Source organism: Haliotis cracherodii, unplaced genomic scaffold, assembly GCF_022045235.1.
Source record: "Haliotis cracherodii isolate W230 unplaced genomic scaffold, xgHalCrac1.p SCAF_10, whole genome shotgun sequence".
Taxonomy (NCBI): Eukaryota; Metazoa; Mollusca; class Gastropoda; order Lepetellida; family Haliotidae; genus Haliotis; species Haliotis cracherodii.
Window position 1 is genome coordinate 24,986,300 of NW_027266265.1, and position 26,475 is coordinate 25,012,774.

The following is a 26,475-nucleotide window of genomic DNA, read 5'->3' on the forward strand; positions in this document are numbered from 1 at the left end:
TTAATGGTACTTATGATCATTTTTGCCTCCACAATAATTGGACTTAGCTTGCTGTTAAGCTTTAATGATACTGTTGAAAAGCTTATGTTAAGCGCTTTGTTTTGACACTGACATCTTCCGTTTGGGTATGGTAGTTAGTTTGCTATTCTTGTTTTCCTACATGAAGCAACACACTCTGCGCCCCAGACTATCCCAAATCTGCGACTGACCAGGAGACATTGTCTCTCTCCGAGGTTCGCGCGCTAGTGGGTGGTCACTCGAAACTCGGTTTCGTTAGGAGGTGATTACGGGGCATTTTTGATGTAGTACTGACTTACTCTGGTTGTACTGAGCTTAACTTATTACCTAGGGTTTTCATACACCCCTTTTCTAGTTATCAGTGGATAACCATTTTCCTGTGATGGTCTGTTTTAGATCAAGTATTATGTATTTTGGGGAATTATATAATTTCCTTGCTCGCTCCAAGTGACTAAGTCCTTTCTATTAGACTAGTTTGGTATTCAGACGGTCCCGTCTTTTTCATTGCCCAAGGGACTTTTTTTGAGGGATAGTCCCTGTGTGTATTGCCCGCTATTTAACTCAGCCGAGGTTATTCACTCATAGATGATGAGTTTATTAACTCAGGTATTAATTGGTCGCAGCCTACTTAATTGGCTGTGTGCGTAGTTTGTCTGTATCTCGTCAAAGCGTTGTTTTAGCTATTCTCATTTAATTACTTGAAAAATGGCGCGATTTGACCAAATAAGTTAATCTGTTTTACTGGTATCCTGTACCTATCTTGCGCAAGTTGACGACGCGCAGTGAGTGCTGGAAACGGGTTATAGCGAAAACGGCACTTCAGCAAAACGTCACCTCGGCTCAAGCGAAAACGGCTACTCTATTGCCTGGCGAAAATGGCACCTTATTTTTTTTTACCTTAGTCAAATATACTTACTTACTTATATTGGAGATTTTAGGTACCGACACATAGTAGCCGTTTTCGCCAGAGAAATCGGTGACGTTTTGCTGAGGTGCCGTTTTAGCCTGCACCCCACCAGGTTATGTGGACGTGAAAAAATCTCGTTGATTCTCGCGAGACGTCCACCGCCACCAGCAGAAGCAGTGAGAAAGGTTAGATGTAGGCCTAATGTTAATGTAGAATATTACAGCTCGACTTATGTTTCAGAGCATTTAATTGAACTAATACATTTTAAAGTTATTAATAGTTTCAATATTTTGTATTATTTTGAGAATATTGACTCGGCCCATTATAGTGTTCAATGTCCGCCCGAGCGGTACAAGGTCATTCATTTCATGCATGTGCGTACTTGATGATATTTCACCTTCATGTTAGGCTACAACACACGGACAGGGTTCCACAGGACACAATTGTATCATGATAACTAGATAATATAGGGCCTACACAACATTACTGTTGCCTAAGTTCCTGGATACGCGAATTTGCACGTTCTTTTGCCAATAGATCACGCCTCACCTCTCAGGAAATGTTTCCTTATTGTAAAGATCTCTGCCATGTAGGCCTACATTTCATCGTCTGCTTCCTTTGACTTCCCAAAACATTTTCTATGCCAACAAAAAAAAGTAGGGGACATTGGAAATCATCAAGACATATCTTCTGATCTAGGTTGTTCCACTCATCTGTGAGCAGCATGCACCGAGTTCACTGAGAGTGGTTGTGGATTTTGACGTGAGGCACACATTTGCCAATAATGTCCCTGACGTGTTCAAAGGGAGGGGTAGGTCAGAACTGAGAGCTGGCCATGGCATGACAAGACGTTTTGCTGTTGTAGGAATTGGGTCACAGTCCTGGCACGATGAGCTTGTGCATTATCATCTTCAAAGATGAAATGTTGCCCAACACATTGTACAAATGGCACCATGATTGGTGTAATGATGTTGTCCCAATTGTATTGACATATGTCCATGGACAAAGTGGAGCGCAGTTTGGCCAGTCAGTCATTATGATACCACACCACCCCGTATGGACCCACCCCCAAAACAATCATGCTGTATGATGTTATGTCCATAAAACACTCATTAAGACGTATACAAACTCGATTCCTACAGTAATAGAAGGTCTGGGCATGTACTCTTTCCACCAGCTGTAAGTTGTTGCCCTTGAGCGTCCAGAGCAATGGTCAGTCATCAACATTATGTTTGTTGGTATCAGGCCCACAATCTGTTGATGACATATTGAGAAACATGCAACGTTTGGGCAACAATATTCTGATGTGCCACCACCTGCAACATGCCTATGGCATGAAAACATTCAGCATGTTGCAAACGTCACATGATCAATGCTGTTGCTTTCTTTATGATTAAATGTGTTTAATAAAGTGTTTTTGAGCGTTAACTTATGCATCTGCTCACAACTGAATGAGTGACAATGGTAAATCTGGCATTCCACCCCTTTCACATGCTGTCTGAGATCACATGCTTCATGACTGTCACAAAATTGTTTGGAAGCCTGCTTTCTAAGGAAATGTTCTTGCCACATAAATCACTTACTTTCATTGCCAGACATTGGTGTATTTTCCTATGGGTTCCCCTCAAAACAAAATATCCCCTGCTTTTTTGGCATAGTATAGATAACATGATTAAACAGGTGATGCTTTGTAAAAAATTGTATGCCCGTTCTGACCATCTTATTCTCTTGGACCTACCTTAGAATTCAGTACCACAAACTTTTCCAACATGTCACTTTACCCGATGATGTAATTTGTAATTTTTTTTTTGTCAGATACATAGAACAATGCCCTGTGACATCAGCCTAGGAACAGAGTTGCTGGGGTTATCGATCATGCTTTTGTTTGTTTGTTGTTTAACTCTGCACTCAGCAATATTCCAGCTGTATGATTATGACAGCGGTCTGTAAATAATCTGGACAAGACAATACTTTGATTGATATCATGAGCATTGATCCATGCAATTGGTATTCGATGACATGTATCAACCAAGTCAGTAAGCCTGACCACTCGATCAGTCGTCCCAACCGTCTAAGCAGCAACCAATTTGGTGGCCAATGTGACTTATTCTATGATTATGGACCTAAATTTGTCTACTGCTCGCCACTTTACTGCTAGGGTGCCACCTCAACCCCTTGAGGCAGAGGCTAGGGTAAAGGAAAGTCCTCAGGCTCATACCAGCCCGTCGCGGCTACCCCAAGAGGGGTTATGCCAGCTGCAGGGACCCCCAGTGAACTGCCGGACAGACACGACTGGGACCTCCCACCCCCAGCCGTCCAAGTTCTGGACACCCCAGTAGGTGGGAGACTGGCTCACTTCTGTCAGAATTGGGAGATCCTGGGGGACCCATATGTCACCAATATCATCCAACACAGGTACAAGCTGACGCTTATAGACGACCTGCCACTGACGTCGTCACCCATAGTGGACACATACCCCCCAACTCAACAGCAGCCTCTGAGCCGGAACATCACGGCGCTGCTATACAAGAAAGCCATAGAGGTTGTACACGCCCCAGCCATAACACTGGGCTTCTATTCACCCGTCTTCCTGGTCCCCAAGAAGGATTCAGGACAAGGACAGGATGATACAGAACCTCATCGCCTTCAACAAACGCTACCTGGCGCGTCCACTGTAATTCCGGATGACCACGCTCAGGCTACTGCGATCCCGGATCCAGGTGCAGGAGATGCTCATCAGCCTGGACATCAAGGACACCTCATCTTCATGGGAGTCCATTACCAATGGGTGGTCCCCCCGTTTGGAATTTCTTCAGCCCCGTGGCTATTCACACGGCTTACCAAGCCGATAGCCTCGTACCTCCATCGCCGGGATATCCAGTTCAAGGCGTACATAGATGACTGCCTACTGGACCATCTGGACACGGTCACTCTACTCCGCCACAGGGACTTCACCCTTCGACTCCTATACCAGTCTGGGATCAACTTCTGGAAGCGCCTTCAGTTCATCAGGGGCCTCTTCCAGACAGACCTCGACCTCATCTCTGTACCAAGAGACCGGTGGGAGTGCATGCAGGCGCACCTGATTCGCGCTCTCCACCTACCACGCACTCTGCGCCAATGGCAAGTCCTCCTGGGCCTCCTAACCTCGGCACAGGACTTGACCTACAGAGGAAGGCTCCAACTGCGCCCTGTTCAGATGTTCCTGGCGCCCTACATCAGACGCCAGGACCCCGCTCTATCCATCGTCCTCCCGGATCATCTCAAGCAGCATCTTTTCGTAGACCTGTCCCTACAGGGATGGGGCGCACACCTGGAGGGACAGGTTGCCTCAGGGCTGTGGTCCACCGATCAGCGCCTCTGGCACATCAACAATCTCGAACTGGAAGCACATGGCACATCGCCCAACCACCAGGAGCCTTTATGACGACAGATGGCAATCCTTTGAGAGCTTTTGCAGGAGTAAGCACCAAGACCCCACATCTGTATCGCCTCCATCTGCGACACAAGCATAAGCTCAAGAGCAGTACAATCATGACCTACCTTGTGACACTCAACTCCGTCCTGGCAGTCCCGAAAGAGAGAGGCATGACGAAAATCACGGAACTCTGCTCCGCTTCTTCAGACTGGAAGACCAAAAGGCGAAGTTTCGTCCCACGGCCTGGGACTTGAACGTCATTCTCACCTTGCTGAGAGACGCACCTTTCGAGCCTCGCGTCGTCATTCTACAACCTGACGAAAAAGACAGTCTTCCTACTGGCGCTCGCTACAGCAGCCCGGGTCAGCGAGTACACACCCTAGACGTCACACGGGTCCGCTTTGAGCAGGGAGCACACGGAGCCGTGCATCTTGGCCTGTGCTGGGACTTCAATGCAAAGAATCAGCTCCCAGGCCAGCCTGACAGATTGTTCCTCATCCCCCCTGTCATTGATTGTGGGCGCGGAAGACGAACGAGAGTTCCGTCTTTGTCTGGTTAGAGCGCTTCGTTGCTACATCCGACGATCCGAGGAACATAGTAGACGACGCCTCTTTGTACCTTGCGAGTGGAGGTCAGCCGCAACACGATCGCCCTCGGGTTACAAGTCATCATCCTCCAGGCCTACGAGGCCGAGGGAATGGACCCCTCCACGCTCCAATAATCCGCATGAGATCCGGGCGGTTGCCTCATGGCGCCATCATGGAGGGATGTTTCTGGCGTTCCAACACGGTCTTCGCCAGATGTTGATTTGGAGGACGTGCAAGGCACGCACAGCTTTGGTTCGTTAGTAGTGGCCCAGCAGGTCACCACTACTACACGCCATTGACCACCCCTCCAAGTCCAGAGCCGGCCTTTCGACCTCCCCTGGCGTAAGCCCTGGACTAGAAGGTTCATGCCTCATTTGCATATGGCTGGGTGCTCCAGTCTCGACCTAACGGAGCGTTATTGTCAGGCTGCGCAGTACTAGGACACAACGCATACCTGACTCTCCCCTTCCATGTCATGGTCATCCAGGTCGACCACAGCCGAAGACGGGCTGACGGAAACAGAGTTTCTTATACATGGAGTGGTCACCTGATGTCGTCCACACAGCCAAGGACGGGCTGAGGGAATGGGAGGTTCCCACACTTGGAGTGGTCACCCGATGCCGACCACACAGTCTAGGATTGGCTAGGGAACAGAGTCTGGAAATAACAGATGAAAGGTCCACACCTGAAGGTATGCCCATCTCCGTTTCCGTCCGATAAAGATGCATTAAGGAGTAATGCAGGATAAGTAAAAAATCTAGTAATATCCTAGATATTTTTTATATTTGTATACTTATCCTGCATTACTGCGTCTAAAGGGACCCGCCCATCGCAGATCTACCTCCCCACGGTACGTTCCCATGTTTCGGACTACAGAGTAATGTGATGATCCGTGACGTCACTTCCTTTGGTCACGTGAGAGCTGCGTGATGGGTTGGCCTCTCGGCTAGTTTGAGCAACTTCTTCAAGCGAAGACCTTCACACAGCTCTTTTCTCTGTCAAGAACAAGCAGTAATATGCATTGAGGAGTAATGCAGGATAAGTATACAAATATAAAAAATATCTAGGATTTTACTTGTTCTTTTCAAAAGTAGTGTTCAGGATCACGGTGAAGAAGGGGATGCTTCTATTTTTGCTTGTAATGGCATTATGCAAGCACCTTTTTTGTTCTCCAATGTGTTGATGTACATCAGGGAAAGTTCATATCAATGTAATTTCAGAAATTTAAGAGGGAAAAAAATATGTTCCAGTGTCATTCAGTTAAGAAAACAAACAAAAACAAGCTTTGATAGGAACTTTTTATCAAGTGAACAATGATGAAGTGTTCAACAGAATATAAATATTCCCTCATCCCTTCAGCTTAATCTGAAAAAGGCAAATAGATAGATAATTACAATGCAAAAAAATCCCCTTTCACAATATTATTCTTTGTTACAGATGAGTGCTCAGCTTTTGAGAACAGTGGCACGAAGTGCCAGGATCCCTCACCAGAGATCGATCACGTCAACATCTGTTCGAAGGCAGGATGTTGCATTAGATCAAGCTCTTAAAGATAAAATTCATCCTAAAGTTGGTGAGTGAAACTTTTGGGTCAAGTGTGGTATCGGTAATCTCCACATGTTCATTGTCCATAAAGTATGTATCAGTGATGGCTGAAGAGCGCGTTTTTGCGCCTTGGACGCACAAATATGAGTTCAAACGCACCTGCATAACGTGTGGGTCTCGTGGACGCAGTGACTGGATCATTATTAATTTCGGAATTTCATATCGAATGGCCACTGTTATTGTAAATCAAAGCAGTACACCTTTGCGTAAAGGCATTTGTTGCCAAACAAGACAGCGAAGCATGTTGATTAACACATCCGATTGCTAAATTCATTATCCTCTCCCTTCTTTCGACAGATGCCCAAACCGGTTTCTTGACGTATATCTTTTTCGGTTTTGCATTTTTATGAGCTACATCCTTATGGCATTAGCAGTCAGACTGGATTACACCCAACAAAATGTTCTGCACAATTTGTTTGAAATGCAGTGCCATCTACTGTTGTCATTTCATAAAATACAAGGGAAATATAAACTCGTTAAGAAAATTCATGCGGGGGATGTTGTGCTCTCAGAGCACTCTTGTTTAATGTTTGCTATGGTCCGTAGGTTTAATTCAGCCAATCAGGTGCCGCATATTAAGCCACTCGGATACATATGTAATTTTATTAGCTTGTTGATTGGTCGAAAAAATCACGGCCTCGTGTCAAACTAAAAATAGCCAGGCACATCAAGGGTATACTTCAGAACGTGGTAACAGTGATCCGTGTGATCAAGTGACCGTGTTGGGTGGTGGTATGCTATATTATCGCGGTAGTTAATTTATAACGGATTGTAATGGTGCGCGCTTACAAACTTATTAAATTGGCATATGCAAAATGTTTGTTGTTCTTTGTTCGACTTTTATGACATAAATTGGGATTGACCGAAGATCATTTAAAATTTCTTTGCTGAGATCGGTAAACAAAGTACCTGTCATGACTCATTAGCGATTCTTACCGCAGTAAGGCTGTGTGGATTATATGGTTTATATCACTTCCTGTCTTGTATTTTGCATAATCAGTATGGATACGACCGAGGTTGGGTCAAGGGACTTCGTCTGAACAAATGGGTTCTTTTCTAATCAATTTCGAATGGAGGTGGGGATAATTCCACTTCCAAAACATCCCAGAAACTATCTTAAAAACGTTAAAGTGTTTATACTTGCAAGTAACCATGACCATTGCCTGTTTGTTGATATTTTGCAGATGCGAAAAGGTGTGTGATTTTTCACAACTGTGTTCTGTTGTTTATGTTATATTATAATGCTACAAATTGGACCACTCCATTTTTGTTTGGGACCCCTAGTTTTAAAATGAAGGGGTCCAAGTGACCCCAAGAAAATTTAAGCCAGAGCAGACACTGATGATGTATGTTGAAAATATACTACTCAAGAAACTCTTAGCTGATTGTTTTCATGTATTTATAAGTGCAAACATAGGAGTTACATGACAGTTAGGAATTAAGCACTGTTAGTGTTACACTTGTTGAGATCACAAAGGGAAGAGACGGTCTACAACAAATGACACATGAAGAAAGGTCAAGGGCAGACTGTCAGTAACGGTTATGACCACCATTGGCGTTAATGATTGTCTGGCATCATCTTTCCATAGCCGGATTCTTGGAATGTTCTGATACTCTCGCAGAGCCAAAAACAAAGCTGATATGGTCTGCGTCTTGGGATGGTGTCGTTGCACAGGTCGTTCCAGTTCGTCCCATAAATAGTCAGTTGGGTTAACTTCAGATCTGGTGATCTTGATTGAAACCTGTGGTTAATTTTGCGGTATGAGAGAAAATCTCTTCTGGTCCAAAAGCAATGATATTTTTTGGCGTATGATGAGATTTTGCTACTTTTTAGTGATATTTCGTCTTCACACAGTGGAAACTGTATTTTATTTTCAGTTCTTGTGACTCAAATAATGTTGCAATTAATATTACAAGATTTTATCATATATTATGGGTAGGTTTCTCGGCAGGATAAAGCCAACAGATGAAAATAATATCCGTTGGGGTCACATGCGGATAGAGATGCAAATATCAAAGGTCAAGTAGGGACTACTTTCACTGTTTATAAACAAACATGGCGTCGTCCTCGTCATTCGAGTCAGAATTCACCATCGGGAATCTGGATAAACTACAGGGATAATTGCTATCATTATCAAAAGAGCAGTCTAATACCCTGAAAATCAGTGTCTAACTGACGTAGCTAAGGCATTTTATAAGTTTTGGCAACTTTGGAGATATAAATTTCGAAACAATTTTGCGAGGGCGCGAGGCCTAGCCAAGCGGGATCAGTAGCCATATCTGTGCTTGTAGACCTTTGCGGCTTGAAACCTTCTCCACAAATTAAAATAGTTGGATTTGGCCGAAATATGTTTGAATTGTTACCTTGTTTCATTTTGTCGCTGCGTGTACATCTGACTACACTTCTTAACGCTATGACAGGACAGACCGACTGTCAATAACGTCTGACTGTGGCTGTGACGTCTCATAGACAAGGGTTAGAATAGCTACCCTTTGTCAAAGGGCAGTTACTCTAGCGTACAGACCGGTGGATTGCCGCGAAAGGCAATTAAAAACAATTCTTGATTGGCGTATATGTTGCTTCGCCACTGTATAAGAAACAGATTTCAGTTGGAACTATATTGGCTACTGTCACTGTCCGACTGACACATCACTTACCCTGTGACATAATAAATATTAATGCACGCATTCCAGGAAAACCATGTTTCGGTAATGTTTGTGAGAGAGGGAAAGTGACTTTGAAGCACAGAATTAAAGAATGACATTATATGATAAAGAGGTTATCACGCTTGTGTGTCTGCAGATGGTAAATATCCTGCAATAGGAATAAACATTGTATTTAGTGAGCCTCGGCGATAACCTCTATATATGGATATATCTTCGGATATCCCATTTTAGAACATTAATTATTCCACTGCGCATATTTAAAAATATTACCATTAGTATTAACAAAACATTACATTAGTACTTATATTTCTGTTTTCTACTTGAGAAGAAATTACAGTAATATTTATGTATTTCTGTTCATTGTTGACTTTATGGGGAATTATTTGTGAGGACAATAATAGATTGTTTTGGAGGCATGTTTACCGCCATCAGCTGTTCATTTCGTTGGCATTCAGGAGACAACAATCTGCAGTTATCAAATTTTGACGATGTGTGTTTAGATTGTAACTTAATATATTCAAACTGATAAAAGAAATAGCGACAGTTTGTTGGCCAAAAAATACATTGCTTACATTCCAGTGCTTTCGTCAATTTCGCTGTCTTATTTCTATCTGGTATGTACGGTATCAGAGACTGGATCTCTGACCATATCAAATTTAATCTTATCAATATGGTCTTTTCAAATAATTTGACAGTTCAGTATACGACGACTATTGCTCCAGGTTCGCCCTTTTGTTTAATTAGCAACAATTAGGTCATTTATTTGCTGCAGAAGGTGGTGTGTTTGCCATGTGCAGCAGCCAGAAATGCAATCTCATTAAAATCAGATCTTAGTTTTCGCAACCTCTAAACAAAGATCTGAGGACATCTCATTACGGGTCATGTCAGAAAGACCTTTCAGCTGACCAATCAGAGCAACGCTTAGCAGATCATGAAAGTGACAGTTGGAATGTGATTTTTTTATCGTGCAACCTTGTGCAAGAACGACAAGTTATGGGCTTTATGTCTGTATTCACACAATATAGACCATCTATTAGCCATTCCAGAATGTTCTTTTGTTCAGTTTTTAATTTTTCTATCGAGTATATAACAAAATATGTTTTGAAGAGAGATTGCCAGTTTGAAACTTGTGTCGTAAGGCTTGATCAGCCCGCCTTCTGATTGGCTATTGCTGACTTCTTTTTGGTTATTCCATTGGTAGGTCAAAGTTCGCAAAAGTTCGGTCTGACATGACCCATAATGGGATATCCTTGTTTTGCAGTAGCGAGAACTAAGATTTGATTTTAATGAGGTTGCCAGAAATGTCACCAGAAGACTGTTGACATTCACGATGTCTATGAATTACATTTGAAAGTTACAGCTTTCAAGTTTTATGGACGTATTGTAGTATATTCTAAAAAATCTAAATCCAACTTGCTGTTTTGCCATGAGAAATAGTTCAAAACTTGTAATTCATGCTTGGTGACCATTCTTGCATGAGGGTATGCTCATGAAAACACAGTGCCATCTTATCTAAAGACAAGGCGAATCTCACCTAAAATACAATCGTTTGAAATTGTACGTGAAATTTGTATATTATTATGGAGAAAGAGTTGTAGGTATATTAATTTGCTCGTAATTTGTTTTAAAACTTTACTCGTGAGTGCCTTTTTTTCTCTTGATTTCTGCATGGACACACATACATGTACGTCTTTGATTTGTGCTAGGATTTAAGTTTTTGAAAATACTTTTAATGACTTGGTGTTGTAGATCACGGAATAGGATTTTAGTCCACTACCAAAGTGTATTTATTGTAAAAACTAACACTCGTTTTGCCAATCGGGGATAAAAAATGTTGCGCACTCCATCATTGTCAGCTGATGCAAAGCTCCATGCAGGGATATTGGAATCGGTTTTGCACAGTGTTGCGAGTATGCAAATCACTGTTTCGATTGACAGCTTTTGACGATTGAATAAACTACGGTGTAAGTTTTTTGTTGACACTTTTATGGACCATAGATAATTTTATTCAAGCAATAGAACATTTTTTATTTTTGTAGGTGAAAATGAGAGTGTCAATGCAGATTAAACTATTGAAAGATGTTTGTGATTTTCAATCCCGATGATTGAATGTTAATGCGATATCTACGACAACTATGCGAGAATATTGCATAATCACAGCCTAAGTCGATCCCTGATGGGTTGGAGCATTGTCATACTGGTAAATGACTTTTTCAGTTCATGAATGGACTGATCGAGGTCTGGTGATTTCATCACAGTAACTTTGCCCTGTGAGAAGTTGCTGTAGCAAACCTTTTCCATAAATATCGTAGACAGATGAACCTGTCCTGTGAGGGTGTGGTGACACATGATCTACCAGAACGAAGCTGATCATGTGTTGTTCTATGCTGTTGAAAACTGTGCCAAGGCCTCCCTATTGTACTCTGGGACATATTCTCAGGAACACTGGACCAATGAAGCTGAAACATGACATACTTATTCCCGCCAAATATGACAACCCCAATCTGTTCATGGATGTCATAGTTGCCATATTGAAAAACAACAACTCTTTATCATGTTTATTGACATTTTTGTTAAAATGCATTGAAATATACGATGTGTAGTTACTAGTGGGGCTCAACAATTTTGTTCAGTTTTGCGGATATTTTTTATTTAAGACTTTATTTGTCCTTGGTACTTTGACCATTATGGCATGTTGAAAGCTTAAACCTCTTATGGCCATTGCTCAGCCATCTTTCAAAATGTAATGAAATTTGTGTAATTACTACATATGTCGTAGTGGGGCTCAACATATATCATGTATATGTTCAGTTTTTTGTGATATTTTGAATTTTGACCTATATTTGTCCAAGGCCCTTATGAAGATATTTATGGCCACTGATCAGCCATATTTGCTCAAAATGTACAGTCATGCTCTTAAATTCACTCAAAGTGGAATTTTGGCTCTGACAATTTCAGAGGAGGCGTTTGCATACAAAAGAAGCTGAACTTGCCATGTATGTCTTTACCTTTGATGACATGATATTTACATCAAAACATTCGCATTTTACCATGTTTACTATGTTTTTTTAATGGAACAATTGAAAAAAATGTATGGCTTTGGAAGATGCTATATTCTCCTTAGAATGTCTATAAGTATATAAGGATCAGAGTGGAAACACAGTAATGTCTTTGTGTTTGGGAAAAAACCCATCAAAACTCTTCAACCCTATGTATAAGACGACCCCCCTTGAAAGCCCCCTGATTCTAGGTACGAAAAACTTGCCTTATTTGCAGCGATATAAGGTAGTTGACATGCAGTACCCTCACACACTTGGCACGTGACCCGGATACAATGACCTCACATAAGAGCACATTACTGCTTTGTCAGCCTTCACGGACAGACATGTATTCTGTGATTAAGGCTCCACAGATTTCCAGCATCCTTTCCCTTTTTTATTTCAACATTGCTTGCTTTTATATTGTATTGTGATTATGCCTTTCATGGTACTTCCATACGTATATTTTAACGTTTTCCCACTCATTTGTAGCGCTGGTCATGGTAATATTATGGGCGTATTGTTGTCCCATTCGTCATTTTGGCCACAATTTTGTGTCTTGCATTCTGAATTCTTTTATTTGGCTTGGATAATTCTGTTTTACCTAATGTTTTGTGTGTGGTTTACAATGGTTTGAGCATTGCTTTACACTACTGTTGCATAATTGTTTTCTCTTATAAACTTGTCAGTTTTTGAGTTACAATATGCCTCCTGTTTCCAGTTGTATGCTTTCCACATCAATATGACATTGCTAAAATTACAGAATATATGCCTCGTTGTACGCTTTGCCTCGGAAGCAAATTGGGCCGGGATCCTCACCCTCACTGCCTAGAATGTAAGAAATTCCTGTATGGCCAAACCTTCTGTTACACCCACACAGCAGGTTACCACACCCGAATCTCGCTGTATTGCATTAGCCCATTGTCCGTCTATAACGACATGTGGTACTCCTTCCAGTCCTTTTTCTCAGACAAAGACCCGGATTCAATGACAACATCCCCCCAGTTCTTGGCAAATGTAGATTGAAAGGTTCTACCATCTTTACCTACCTGGTTGCCATTAATCCAGTTCTTGCCATTCCAGATGTTCTGAAATGATAAAAATCGCAGAACTCCAGGCCTTGCTGCGCTTGTTTCATCTTGAAGACCAGAAAAGCCAAGTTCAGACTGCCGGCTTGGGACCTAAACATGGTTTTACAGGGTTTTGGGAGGCTCCCTTCAAACCTCTCCATTCGTCTTCCTTTTATGACCTTATCACGAAGACAATGTCCCTTCTGGCTTTGGCTACCGCAGCACGGATCAGTGAGCTTAATGTCCTTGACGTTTCCAGTGTTCTGTTCGAACGCTGTGCTCTTGGAGCTGTTCGGGGGGCACAGTTGGCCTAGTCGTCTAAGGTGCTACGATTCACTGTGCAGAGTTGCATCCCTTGGGCATGCCAGAAACCTATGATTGTGGGTTCGAATTCTGGTTCGCACTGATTATGTTTCTAGGTTTGTCAGCACCATACCCATGCTCGTGGGTTTCACCGAAGTGGTAATTGTCTCAGACCTGCATCACTTCAGGCTTTGGCTACTTCAGGCTTTCCTCCCACATTAAGCTGACATGCTGCAATATAACTGAAATACTGTTAAAAGCGCCGTTAAATCCAAACTAACTCACTCACTTTTGGAGCTGTTTATCGCTGGCAGTGCTCTGGAAGAATCAGCTCCCAGGACAGCCGGACAGATCCTTTACCTTCCCTGCCCCTCTCTCCATTAATTGGGATTGAAGATGTACAGGTACTCCTCCTATTTTGGTGCATGCTCTGTGATGCTTCATTCGATGCTCTGAGGTTCGTCAAAAGCCATCTGATACGCAGTGGAAGTCTTAAAAATAACTCATCAAAACTTAAAAGTTAATGTCTGTCTCATAACTGAAACTCAAATTTACACCATATTTGAATTAGCCCACGATTTCAGAAACAGTTTCTAAATTCACTACTTACCACGATTTGTACTTATTTGACAATGTTTTAGTCCTTATTTGACTTTGTTTTAGTCCTTATTTGACTATGAAAAACCCTTATTTGCTTTTATTAAAGTCCTCATTCGACTTTACAAATACTACAATTGTGCCCTGATTTGACACTGTCAGAGGCAGCCAAAAGTGCTGGAATGTAAATAAAATCGGTCTAGCTATAACAAAATCGCTACTGAATATTATTTTCAATCAAGTTTTTTTGCATTGTTTTCTTCCTGTCACCTACAACATAAAAAGAAAAACTGTCTTCTGTATATTATAGGTTATGCATGTTAATTCCTTTGCCCATTGTATTACTGAATATGGTTTAATTAATGTTTTCATGAGTGGCACTTAAACTCTAGACGGGTTTCAGTTCCTGTGACAGACCTGGCAGACATCTCTGTTTTGGAGATGAGCGCAAGCAGAGTCCTTGAAAACAAATGTTTTTCCCTGAAAATTGCTTGAATTTAGAACCCAAAGATCTGTATGAACTCTGTTCAGATACTTCTTTTGCATTAATTATTGTACAATTTTGTTACACGTTATTCTTTACAACAGAATGAAATCACTGCATGTATGGTTTAGAAATACCATTTATTGAAAATTTATTGAAAATGTGTTTTAAGTACTATACTCATGCTTGCTCTCGGTTGCAGGAAACCGTGACATAGTTGGCTGGGGCTTCAATGGATGTGCAAGTTATGTTGACAGGCCAGAGTTTCCTTGCCCAGCGATTCGATTCAAAGAGAACTCAGCTGATGTTGTAGCTCTTCGTGAAAAAGAAAAAGGAGACTGGAGTAAACTTACCTTGGAGGAAAAAAAAGCCTGTAAGTAACAAGTGTAACATGGAGCATATTGAAAAGGTTGTCTTCTGGTTGCAGTTTTGCATAAAATGTATTGGCCTTTGATTTAAAAGAATTACAAATAATGTGGAACGCTATTTATCATGTTTATATTGGTAAGAGATATTTACTTTTGATGTCTGCCAAAAATGTTTTACAAGATGTAGTCAGGAATAACATGCATAACTCACTTGACCAGTTTGAAATCAGATGGTCAGTAATGTCAAAAGTAGGCATCAGAATTACCCAACATTTTCAATACTCTGTGATAAGTCCCTAATCTCTAAGCACATCTTGTTATCATTTTGTAATCATCTTGGTGCACTCTGATAATAACACTGCACATGGTGTATTTCCCGTGACCTCCACTCGTTAGTGACTACCCCAGAACAGGCATCTCTATTTCTCATCTCTCCCAGCTGTCCATATTTCTGACCTTTTGTATATTATGCAGTGTTCACGTTTAGCGGTAATTACCATTTTTTTACGGGTAAAATTAGGCTTGGACTGGTAATTCATGTGACTACCAGTCCCTTTGAACCTGCAAAGTACCTTATAAATCTTTGTTGTTGAACAAGACATCAGCAATATTCATATAAGTTTTTCGAATGAAGCCAGCTTGTCTGTTAGGTTTACTATCAGGCATGATCAGGATTACCCCTTGTCTATTTTTAGTGCAATAACATAACATTTCAGTTGTTTCAAGGTTAAATATATATATGAACTTTGTGTGAATGATGTGTAGATCTAACTAGGTTACTCCAGTAAACATGATGTTGAAAGAATTAAAACCAGGTAATTTTTATATATTTGTTTAATTGTTGAATGTTGGGACTGACAATAATAGGAGGGGACTGGTAATTTTTAGAGTTTCAAAAGCCAGCGGGAACACTGATTATCTATGATATTCATGCCAGTATTCCACTGATTGCTGTATTTTCTTGTGGCTAATGTGCACTTGGGTATAAAGCAGATACACAATAATGGCTAAAATTTATCTTGTAATGTGTGGTCCAAAACTACATTTGCTTGTGTTGTCAAAAACTATATCATATTGCTTCTAGTGAATGAACAGTCTTAAACCTTGTAAATCTTGAAATTAATGCATCTCTAAATTAATATGACTGCTGACCCCTAGCCATAAATGTGACTCAAAATCAATGCGATATCCCAGTTGAATGATACATAGCCTTACCTTAATCCAATCAAACAAATAGCACCACTTATTAGCACTGAGTAAAGCATTTCTGTAATAACACTAAACAGTGTTTTTCTAAAAACACAGTTTATATGTTTATTCTGCTGACTGCCATTAAGGAAGTTCAAAGGCAATAAGATAATTTAAGTAACAACAGTTCACTGATTGGAGTGGTCAGTGACGCCTAGTTTGACATGAGTGGGTAGAACTCTTGACCCCAGCAGTGATGTCTCACCGGATGCCTATTGTGTAATTCCTATTCTTTAAATGACATTGTTATGTACTTGTTACAACTGCTGCTCAATGAACCATGTTTGTGTATATATTCATGTTGGTACTATTTCTCAAAATCTTAAACAAAACTGCAAAAAATCAAATATCTTCACCCCTAAACTCAAAATACCCAAAATAGACACAACGCTAGCAAACCAAATAAATAAACAATCCGACCCAAACATAGCTAAAACCACCACACTCGCATGCATACACGAAAATTGGCCAAATTGGTGTCACATATACACTGACGGATCTTCAAACCCGATCTCAAACCACACAGGATTCGGAGTCCATACCACACAACCAGTTATATCCACTCAATCTTACCGACTCCCAAACAACCAATCTATATTCACGGCCGAACTTATGGGCATGGCCTCAGCCCTGCATAACCAACAATCTAAAAACAACAATAAAATCCTAATTCTCACCGACTCCCTTAGTGGACTACAAGCCCGCCAAAACAAAAATACCAAAAACCGACCTAAATTAATAAACCAAATACTTAAAAGCTCCAACGACCTAACAAAAGCAGGCAAACAAATAACCTTCTTGTGGATCCCCGCCCACGTAGGAATTTACGGCAACGAAAGCGCCGATAAAGCAGCTAAATTATCTCTCAAAATACACGAAATAAGCCTAAACCTACCCATCTCAAAATCAGAAATTAAAAGTGTAAACAAACAAAAAATAACCAAAAAATGGCATAATCAATATCAAAACTCAAATAGCCAAATCAAAAAAGTGCTCAGAAAACCACTAGCCAAACCTAAAATCCTACACCCTCAAAAAAAAATTGACAGTTTAATTACAAAACTCCAAACAGGACACACTAACCTAAATAACCACCTAAAAAAACTTAAAAGACAGGCAACTGCCCCCCCACTGCAAACAACCCGAAACCACAGAACACGCACTCATCCACTGCACCCACTACCAAACACACAGAACCATACTACAAACCACCCTCAATCTAAATAAGGTTCCTACTCTAGATGAAATACTAAACCCTCAAAATAAACTAGAAAACTTCAAGGCCCTAGGCGTATTCCTAATCAAAACAGACCTAATTAAGCGCATCTAAAAACTAATTAATCTACCAATCCAAAATGCAATAAACATACAAAGACCCACCTCACCCGGCTCCCTTAGTTCCCTCCTCCACCCACCTCGGCATTTATTCCAAATTTAAAAATTCCAAACATTCAATATAATTAAGCAACCCCTAAAAGCCCCCTCTTGGGTTGCACACACCACTTTTGCCCTTTTCGGAATGGTCTGGCCAGGCCCGTGTGCGAAATACGCTACAGTCGGAAAGCGCACATTAAATCTCCTATATCAGTCAGTCATTTCTGTTATCCAGCTAATCAGGCTAATTCCTATAGACCAATTTCCTTAACTTTAAACTTATGTAAAGTAATGGAATCTATGGTTAAAAACAGGCTACAACCTTACCTAACTCAAAATAACATCATAAACCTAGATCAAAGTGGTTTCACTCCTGGCCGCTCAACCATGTCAACCTTAGATAACCTCGCCCGTTTAGAGCAGGACATTAAAACAGGACAACTCAGCAAACAATATACTACAGGCATCTTCTTAGACTTCTCCAAAGCTTTCAACATGGAATGGCACGACGGGCTAATACAAAAACTACAAAAAAATAGGACTCAAAGGTCAAATAATAAACTACATCCAGGACTTCCTAAACACCCGTAAAATAACCGTGGGTTTAGACCAAATGCTATCGGACCAATGTCCTCTAGAAAATGGCACTCCCCAGGGCAGTATCCTCAGCCCCACACTCTTCAATATAATGGCCCAAAACCTACTTCAAAAATCTCTAAACAAAATACACCTATGGTCTGACAAATGGGGCTTCGCCATTAACTTAGAAAAAAATACAGGAAAAGTATTTAAACACAAAAACATGAAACCCGCCTCCCAAAAACTCCAGCTAAACAACAAACCAATCCAATTCCTAAAACAAACCTAATTTTCAATGAACATCTCTCCTGGGACGCTCACATAAGTAATCTAATAACTAAATGTAGCAAAGATCTAAATACGCTAAGATGCCTAACTGGCTCAAACTGGGGGGCCTCCAAAGACAACCTCCTCTCACTCTATATATCACTAATTAGTAATAGATCTAAAATAGACTACGGATGTGCCAATTACGACACCCTAAACCAATCCCTAAGCAAAAAACTAGACTCAATCCAATATCAGGCTCTAAAACTAATAACACGCACTCAACATGGCACCTCCTACACTTCACTCCAGGCCTTAACAGGAGAAATGCCAATAAACCTACGTAGGGAACAATTAACCCTAAATTTCTGGGCATCGTCTCAATCCAACCCCCTAATCCAAAACCTAATAAACAAAAATATCAGCCCCAAAAACCAAGCCCTAGCTCGAAAACACCCTCTACTTACTCCAATATCCCAAAGAATAACCAATTACTTAAATGAACACCAAATAAACAATCTTAAACAAAACTGTAAAAATCAAATATCTTCACCAAAACTTAAAACACCCAAAATAGACATAACACTAGCAGCACAATAATTAAACAAACTGACCCAAGCATAGCAAAAACCACTACATTAGCATACATACATGAAAATTGGCCAAATTGGTGTCACATTTACACAGACAGATCCTCAGAACCGATCTCCAAACACACAGGTTTCGGAGTCCACATCACACAACCAACTAAAGCCACACAATCCTACAGACTCCCAAACAATCAATCAATATTCACGGCCGAACAAATGGGCATGGCCTAAGCCCTTCATAATCAACAATCTAAAAAACTACAAAAAATCCTAATACTTACAGACTCGCTCAGTGGACTACAAGCCGATAAAGCAGCTAAACTATCCCTTAAAATCCCAGAAATAAGCTTAAACCTACCCATCTCCAAAACAGAAATTAAAAGTGTCAAACAAAAAATCACCAAAAAATGGCATAATTTATATCTAAACTCAAATAGCCAAATCAGAAAGGTTCTCAAAATAAACCTAACCAAACCAAAAATTCTACATCCGTCCAAAAAAATTGACAGAGTAATCACTAAACTTCAAACAGGACATACCAACCTAAATAACCACCTCAAAATAATTAAAAAAACACGCAACAGGAACCTGCCCACATTGCAAACAACAAGAAACCCCAGAACACGCACTCATACACTGCATCCACTACCTAACACACCGAACTACACTACAAACCACCCTAAATCTAAATAAGGCTCTTACTCTAGAAGCAATCCTAAACCCGCAAAATAAAATAGAATAATTCAAAGCCTTAGGCATATACTTAATCAAAACAGGACTAATAAATCGCATTTAAAACCCCAATAAACTACCAAAACCAAACCACATAATCAAACTAAGAAACTTCCAGTTTAGTCGGAAAGTGCACGTAAAATCTCCAATATGAGTAAGTAAGTTTCTGTTATCCAAAGTGTGCAGTGAGGGCGTCTTATTGTTGATAGTCATTTTGGAGACAAATGCAAAGTTTCATTAATGCGAAGAAATACCTCTTGCATTTTTTGCATTTTATTTACGCTCGTGTTGATTTCAAGATTTACAGTTCCTGAAATTCGTACTTTGGGTTAAGTCAGATGGAATATATAAGGTTGATTGAGGTACTTGTGTGCTAAGATTTTTCAGATGCTAATGTCAAGACGTTGTTTTAGGCTAACGTTTATTTTATTGAAATGGTATTAGAATGGACAGTTTCTGTGAGGGTGGCATTTTAGTAACTTGTTGCATTAAGTAACTTGCATTTTAGACTAATGTTAGTGTTGGTATAAACTTATATATATATTAGGGGATGTCATTGGCTCTATGTTCTTGTATCATTAATTTTGCTATTGCAGTGTACAGGTCAAGTTTCTGCCAAACCTATGCTGAAATGAAAGCCCCAACTGGAGAGTGGAAGTCTGTGCTGTCAGCAATTCTGCTGGCACTGTCTGCAACTGCATGGATAGTCATGTGGATGAAAAAATATGGTTAGCATTATTAACCAGACCCATGTAATTTGGGACATATATTAATGTTTAGTCAGAATTGCATCAGCACCGCAAACATGTTTTGAGTTTTGGAACCATTCAGTGACCAGACATCTCCTGCATATTATTTGAAGTATGTCTACTTTAAAGACCCCTGTTTTAGATCCAGTTGAGAATAGGTTCCCTGCACTCTACTGCCTGCCATAAGAGTTGACTAAATTGGATCAATTTATCAAGCACTTGCTTGTTCATCATAGACTCAATTATTTACAGATTGCTAGGGTAAAGCTGGTATATAATTGCAAACTGATGCGCTAAACAACATTCACTCATTCAATCTATTATAGGGGGCACAGGTGGCCCAGTTGTCTAAGGCGCCGCGATTCGCTGTGCAGAGTTGCGTCCCTAGGACACACCAGAAACCTATGATTGTGGGTTTTGAATCCTGATTCGCCCCGATTATGTTTCTAGGTTTGTCAGCACCATACCCGTGCTCGTGGATTTCACCGAAGTGGTAAACGTCCGAGACCTGCATCACTTCGGGCTTTCCTCCCACAGCTGACACGCCGGGATATAACTGGAATACTGTTAAAAGCGGCGTTAAACCCAACTTACTGAATCTATTATAACCCAGGAATGTAGGGCTGGGATGAGTGCAAATTTACGGCACTGGGTACCACAACCCCAAAATTCCTGACCTTACATTGGTCCCAACTGTAGGTCTCAAGAGTTCGGTGCATAATGTCTGATTGGGAATTGTTTTACCGGAGCCCTGGCTAATGCAATTTTTTTTATAAACATTTAAAACAATGAGATGCATACACTTAAGTCAACTGAAGTTATATTTTACTCAAATGCATAAAAGTCAGAAACAATAGTCAAAAAGAAATGTAAACATAAACAACTCTATTGTCAATAAACAACATATTACATGACTAACCATGGGTCCGTGTAGTCCTGTGAGTACCTCCTGATACTCCTCACGACACGACTGGTATTTTTTGAGACAAGGTCATGGTCATCCCCTGAAAATATGTTTGTATACCTGATAAACTGAAAACATTTACTGTAGGTCACTGAAACTTGCTAATGTCCTTAGGATGGTGCCAGTATCAGAAAGTTTCAGTCATCTGTTTGTCAGAAGTCACTCAAGGTGATTCATAAAGTATAGGAGACATTTACCATTGTACCTTTTTTAAGTTGTCTTCCCTCCTCGGTATCTGTAAACATCTCCTCTGAAATCCCTAGATTAGTGTAGCTGAAACTTTGCAGGCATGTTCCTATCTATAATTATTATTAGTTAAAAAATGTAATTTTCAAACCAATTTTCATTGTTTGGCAGTAAGGGTACGGGGGTCCAGTTGTTGAAGACGCTGCAAGTCACTTTATTCCTTTGACATAGTTCTATGTCCTTGGGTCTGAATCGGGGTTTACCCTGATGATGGTTATTTGTTTGTATCATATGGTTGCTTGTTGGCTTCACGTAAGTAGTAAACCTTGTAAGACCTGTGCCATTTCTTGCTTTCTCTCATATTAAGACATTTGTATAACAGACACGATTCAAAGCGTCAACTCCCTCTTACTGTGTTGATAGTTCTGTAAAGAAATCAGCGTTGGGAACGACACTTTTATAGTATAGAAAGATTGCATTTTATCATGTTTGTTGAGAATCATTTGAGAAAAAGATGTTGATGTGAAACTATCAACAAATTGTCATTTCAGTGTACCCTCCAATGCCATCAACGATAACCAGAGAGTGGCAAGAAGCACAGGTTGAAAGAATGCTTGCCCAGGGCCAAGGACGTATTGAAGGCATCTCGTCAAGCTATGATTATGAGAAGGGAGAGTTTAAATAACTTAGGTTTGATATTCCAGAAATGACTTGATATAAAATGTTCTATATTGTTTGTAATGTGCCCCTCAGTAATTTTGCTTTAATTACTTCAGTGATTTCATGTCAAGAATTATTGTACACAGTAAGCAAAACATTCTAAAGAAGACTTGTGGAATGTATTACATAACACCTGTAGCAATAAAAGGAGTGGCTTTGGGAACTTTCATTTTTCAATTTGGAGCTCACATAAAGTGAGCTCTTCTCATGATCTTGCCTATCAGCCTCAGTGTCTGTGTCCATGACCAGTAGAACTTAAGCATACACATAGTTTGTAGTGAATTGGAATGAGTGGCAAATGTCTACACCTCTGAAACTGCTCGACTGATCAAGCTGTAATTTAAAACTTATTTTAGCAAACTGCAAGCCTTAAAAGTGTGATTACTGAGTTGCTTGCTCTACATGATACTGTAACGGACGTTTATCGTTGACATTGGATGAACATGAACACGTGGTTGTTACGAAACTTCTCAAGGATTGCATATTCCTTCCTTTGTCCTGAGAGACATACAAAAATACATAGGCAACCAACGCCAGCCTCGGACAATTTAGTGGCTACTGTGTCAGGGACACAGTGGTTTGAATATGTTTGGAATAAGCCTGCGTTAGAGATGGTTGACACTAGTGGTGTAACGATACGGCCATACAGTATTGTATTCCGATGCACAGCCCACGATACGATGCATCGATTTGGAAAGCATGTACCTCGATACATACGATATTTTCATAACACAGTTTTATCTACCGTATTTCCTTGAGTATAGTGTGCACTTTTTTCCCCAAAACACAGCTGTGTAGAAGGGGTTGCACATTATACACGAATTAATGAGTTTTGATGTTTTTTCCCCCATGGAAAGACATTACCGTGAGCACGTAACACCGAAAATACCATGTCAACTAATCCATACTGAAGTTTGCAAATTATTCATGAAATTACACTGTCTGGCTATAAAAAAAGTGTTCTTTGTATATCTGGACTCATGTTTGTAACTTATTTCATTAATTTTATTCAAAATTCCTTTTAATATTGTTTTAATTAATTTCGGCAAAATCGTGTGTGAAGCGATCGGAAGACCGCACAACTCACCGTTATTAACAGCAACCACGGTCAGATTACCGCTATTGACGCCTTGAAAGGAATTTTAGTTGACAGAGAATGGATACATATATCATAAATGCCATACTTTGATTCGTTAAAAGTCAGATTTGTTTTTGTTGGACGATTCTATGTCAACACATAATTCTCGCGATCACGTGCACGGGAGCCTTGACGGTGACTGGTCAGACTGGTTCCATGTAAAAAATAATACCCGGCAATAGCGATCAGCTGCTTCGCTTAGGGTTATTATTATTTTAAATATGTTTAGTAAAAGCTGCATCTAAATTAACAATATATTGGAATATATTTTTCCTGATAAAAAAATAGTTTCAGATACAACTTTTGCCGATCCTTGCATTAAAATACTGTAAAGTTATATCATTGGGTGTGACTTGACCGAATCACCGGTAGATTCCAAGAAAACGTGTGTACATGTACAGCTGATTGCTGTGTCCGGCTTAGTTTACGAGAAAATACGCAAGGTAATCCTAATCCCTGGATATAAAACAATGCCTAGCTGAACAAAAAATAATTTTTAAACGGTAAATCAACATGTCTGGTGATTTTTTATCTCAAATTTCGAATTTGTACTGATGAAAGTTTCTCATCACCCGTTCGTTTGCCGGACTTCGCTAAAGGGGTACGGTGTAATTTGTTTCTGCGCATAATATAATATTAAAATGTCTTTTTTTCCAAAATATTGGGGGTGCACCCATGAAATACGTTTAACAGTTCCAAAGCCAGTTTGTTGTTTCAGCAAAACATACTGTATTGCTGACAATTTGCTATAACATTTAATAAACACCTTATATCTTCTTCAACTGTACTATCTTTTAGATAGCAGAAAGACATCAACTTGGCTTAGGAGACATTTTTTTTATTTGTTGGTTTACGGATGCGCCGCTCTTTCAAAGTCCAAATGTTAAAAAAAAATAAAAATGAAAATTACCCTTTTTTTTATTACCGCCGATCTTTTCGACAAAAAGTTCAAACAAAAAAAGATTTCTTTTCCTCGTCGAGCTTAAAGCAAAGGGAAGTCACTCTGATATTTCTTGCTGGGATCCTTCTTTATACCATCAAAACTTGTCAACGCAAGGCGCAGTGGTGACCAGTTTAACTATTTCAACACTGTTGGCCTTTCAAAGCCACAAGTCACACCGCACGGTAAACCGTCCAAGCCACGTCAAAATAGTTTATAATTATATTAACCTACTTGTCATATCATTCATTTATTAAATCTATCACATTTCACAATGTCTGAAATACCTATTCCATTTGATTTTATCATTTTTTATCTATAGATTAAAAATATATTCACTTGACACTATTTCCCGCAATGTTATTGAAAATAAAATTCACTTCGACAACGGGTCCTCACGGGCTGAAACGTCTTTATTTACAAAGTAATAAAATCATCAAAAATGTATCTATAAAAGTTGCCAAACTGACATCTTAGATATTATTTCCAACTTTTCGTGCGATCGCATATCGTTAGTCAAATGACATCTCGGCTTTCGTCGCCTGGATTTCTCGGCTCGGACACGATGTCTTAATGCCAAAATATATGCATACGAAATCTTTGTCACAGCTCGTAACCTAGCTCTATGCATCCATAAAGTTCCATATTTTTAATATAGATCGCGATTTCATGCTAAAACGTTCAGAATAACATGATTTAACACAAACCTTTCGCCAAAGTCTGAAAATTATCTTTGCTGTAATTTGATTAGCTGCATTAGGTCACGTGCTTAAATTTGACTAATCATGAACCTTGTGGCAGATTTTGTCGGTGAAACAATATAAGTTTTTTTAATGTATACTGACATGGCAGGACGTATGTGTTATTCATACGAAGCTTTGAAAACCGAGGTATTTCCTCATGTTAGTGAGCGGACAGCCACTATCATCGGGAAATGGGGGATGACAGATATTATTTGTAATTCTTTTTAAAATAATGTTCAACGTAAACAAATGAAAATTAAAAAGAAATAGGTAAGTGGATTTTATGAATTGTTATATTTGCCGAAAAAATCGTTAGATTTGCGCTAAATTTGGACGTTATGAATGTTTTAGCTTACATTATTATTTATTTAAAACGAACTTTATTTAGTTGTTCATGAATTATTTAAATAATGAAATACACATAACTTTCATATTTATAAACAATAGGATTAATTAGACCTTTCAAATAGTGTATGGCCAAACATGTAGTAGCAAAGATGTTAATTTCAGCAGATAATTCATTGATAAATGTTGGTTTCATTTATCACACAACAGTCTCTGGGAACTTGGTGTCACAGCAGTAATCTTCTGGGTTGGCTGGTGTTGAAAGAGTTAAACGTTGCCCATGCATTTGCTGCCAAAATAGCAGCGTTTTTCATGCATTTCCACCCCCATGACATGAATATTGTTATGTTGTCATCCCTGCACAAGCTGAGTGCAAGGGATATAATAAAATGTTCTTGAAAAATTGAGTTATTTTACTTGTATTACGACAGGATATTTTTTTTCATACCTACCTAACTTTTTAGGACAAAATTCAGGTAAAAAAAATGTGAGAGGCTTTTTTTTTTTTTTTTTTAAATTGGCCTGCCTCACTTTTGAAATGAGTTTGAAATCCGTAAACCAAGAAATAAAAAAAGTGTCGCCTTAGCTTGTACCAGTAAACACTGTATCGTATCGTTACACCTCTAGTTGACACTCATCTTTCTTCCAAGGTAATAACATTCAAATATTCTACCTAGTTCTAAGAAACTATTTCTCAATTACCGATTTAGATGTGCCATCTTGTAATGACAGTAATGATGTTACCAAGGAAGGATACATTTGATCACTGGGGAGGTCCTTTGAACAGCGTCATGACATCAGCCCATTATCACGCAACTCAAAGTGTACTTTATCAAAG

At 39.8% G+C, this 26,475-nt stretch overlaps 2 protein-coding genes across 2 annotated transcripts; both read left to right on the forward strand.

Moving 5' to 3' along the window:
• Positions 1–1,034: 1,034 nt before the first annotated feature.
• On the forward strand, positions 1,035–22,634 carry LOC139454197 (cytochrome c oxidase subunit 4 isoform 1, mitochondrial-like). Its single transcript, XM_071235765.1, has 5 exons — positions 1,035–1,110; positions 6,368–6,503; positions 14,897–15,067; positions 20,449–20,580; positions 22,303–22,634. Exons 2-5 carry the CDS (start codon positions 6,368–6,370, stop codon positions 22,434–22,436), a joined length of 573 nt encoding a protein of 190 aa, XP_071091866.1. The 5' UTR covers positions 1,035–1,110; the 3' UTR covers positions 22,437–22,634.
• LOC139453667 (uncharacterized) lies at positions 3,174–4,352 on the forward strand. Its single transcript, XM_071235141.1, has one exon. The coding sequence runs from the start codon at positions 3,174–3,176 to the stop codon at positions 4,350–4,352; it is 1,179 nt and encodes a 392-aa protein (XP_071091242.1).
• Positions 22,635–26,475: the final 3,841 nt, after the last annotated feature.

Excerpts from the sequence above, each read along its gene's own strand:
- LOC139453667 (XM_071235141.1), top strand. The coding sequence starts at position 3,174 with ATGCCAGCTGCAGGGACCCCCAGTGAACTGCCGGACAGACACGACTGG.
- LOC139454197 (XM_071235765.1), top strand. The coding sequence starts at position 6,368 with ATGAGTGCTCAGCTTTTGAGAACAGTGGCACGAAGTGCCAGGATCCCT. Across the intron at positions 6,504-14,896 it reads TAAAATTCATCCTAAAGTTG|GAAACCGTGACATAGTTGGC; the intron begins GTGAGTGAAACT and ends TCTCGGTTGCAG. Across the intron at positions 20,581-22,302 it reads CATGTGGATGAAAAAATATG|TGTACCCTCCAATGCCATCA; the intron begins GTTAGCATTATT and ends TTGTCATTTCAG.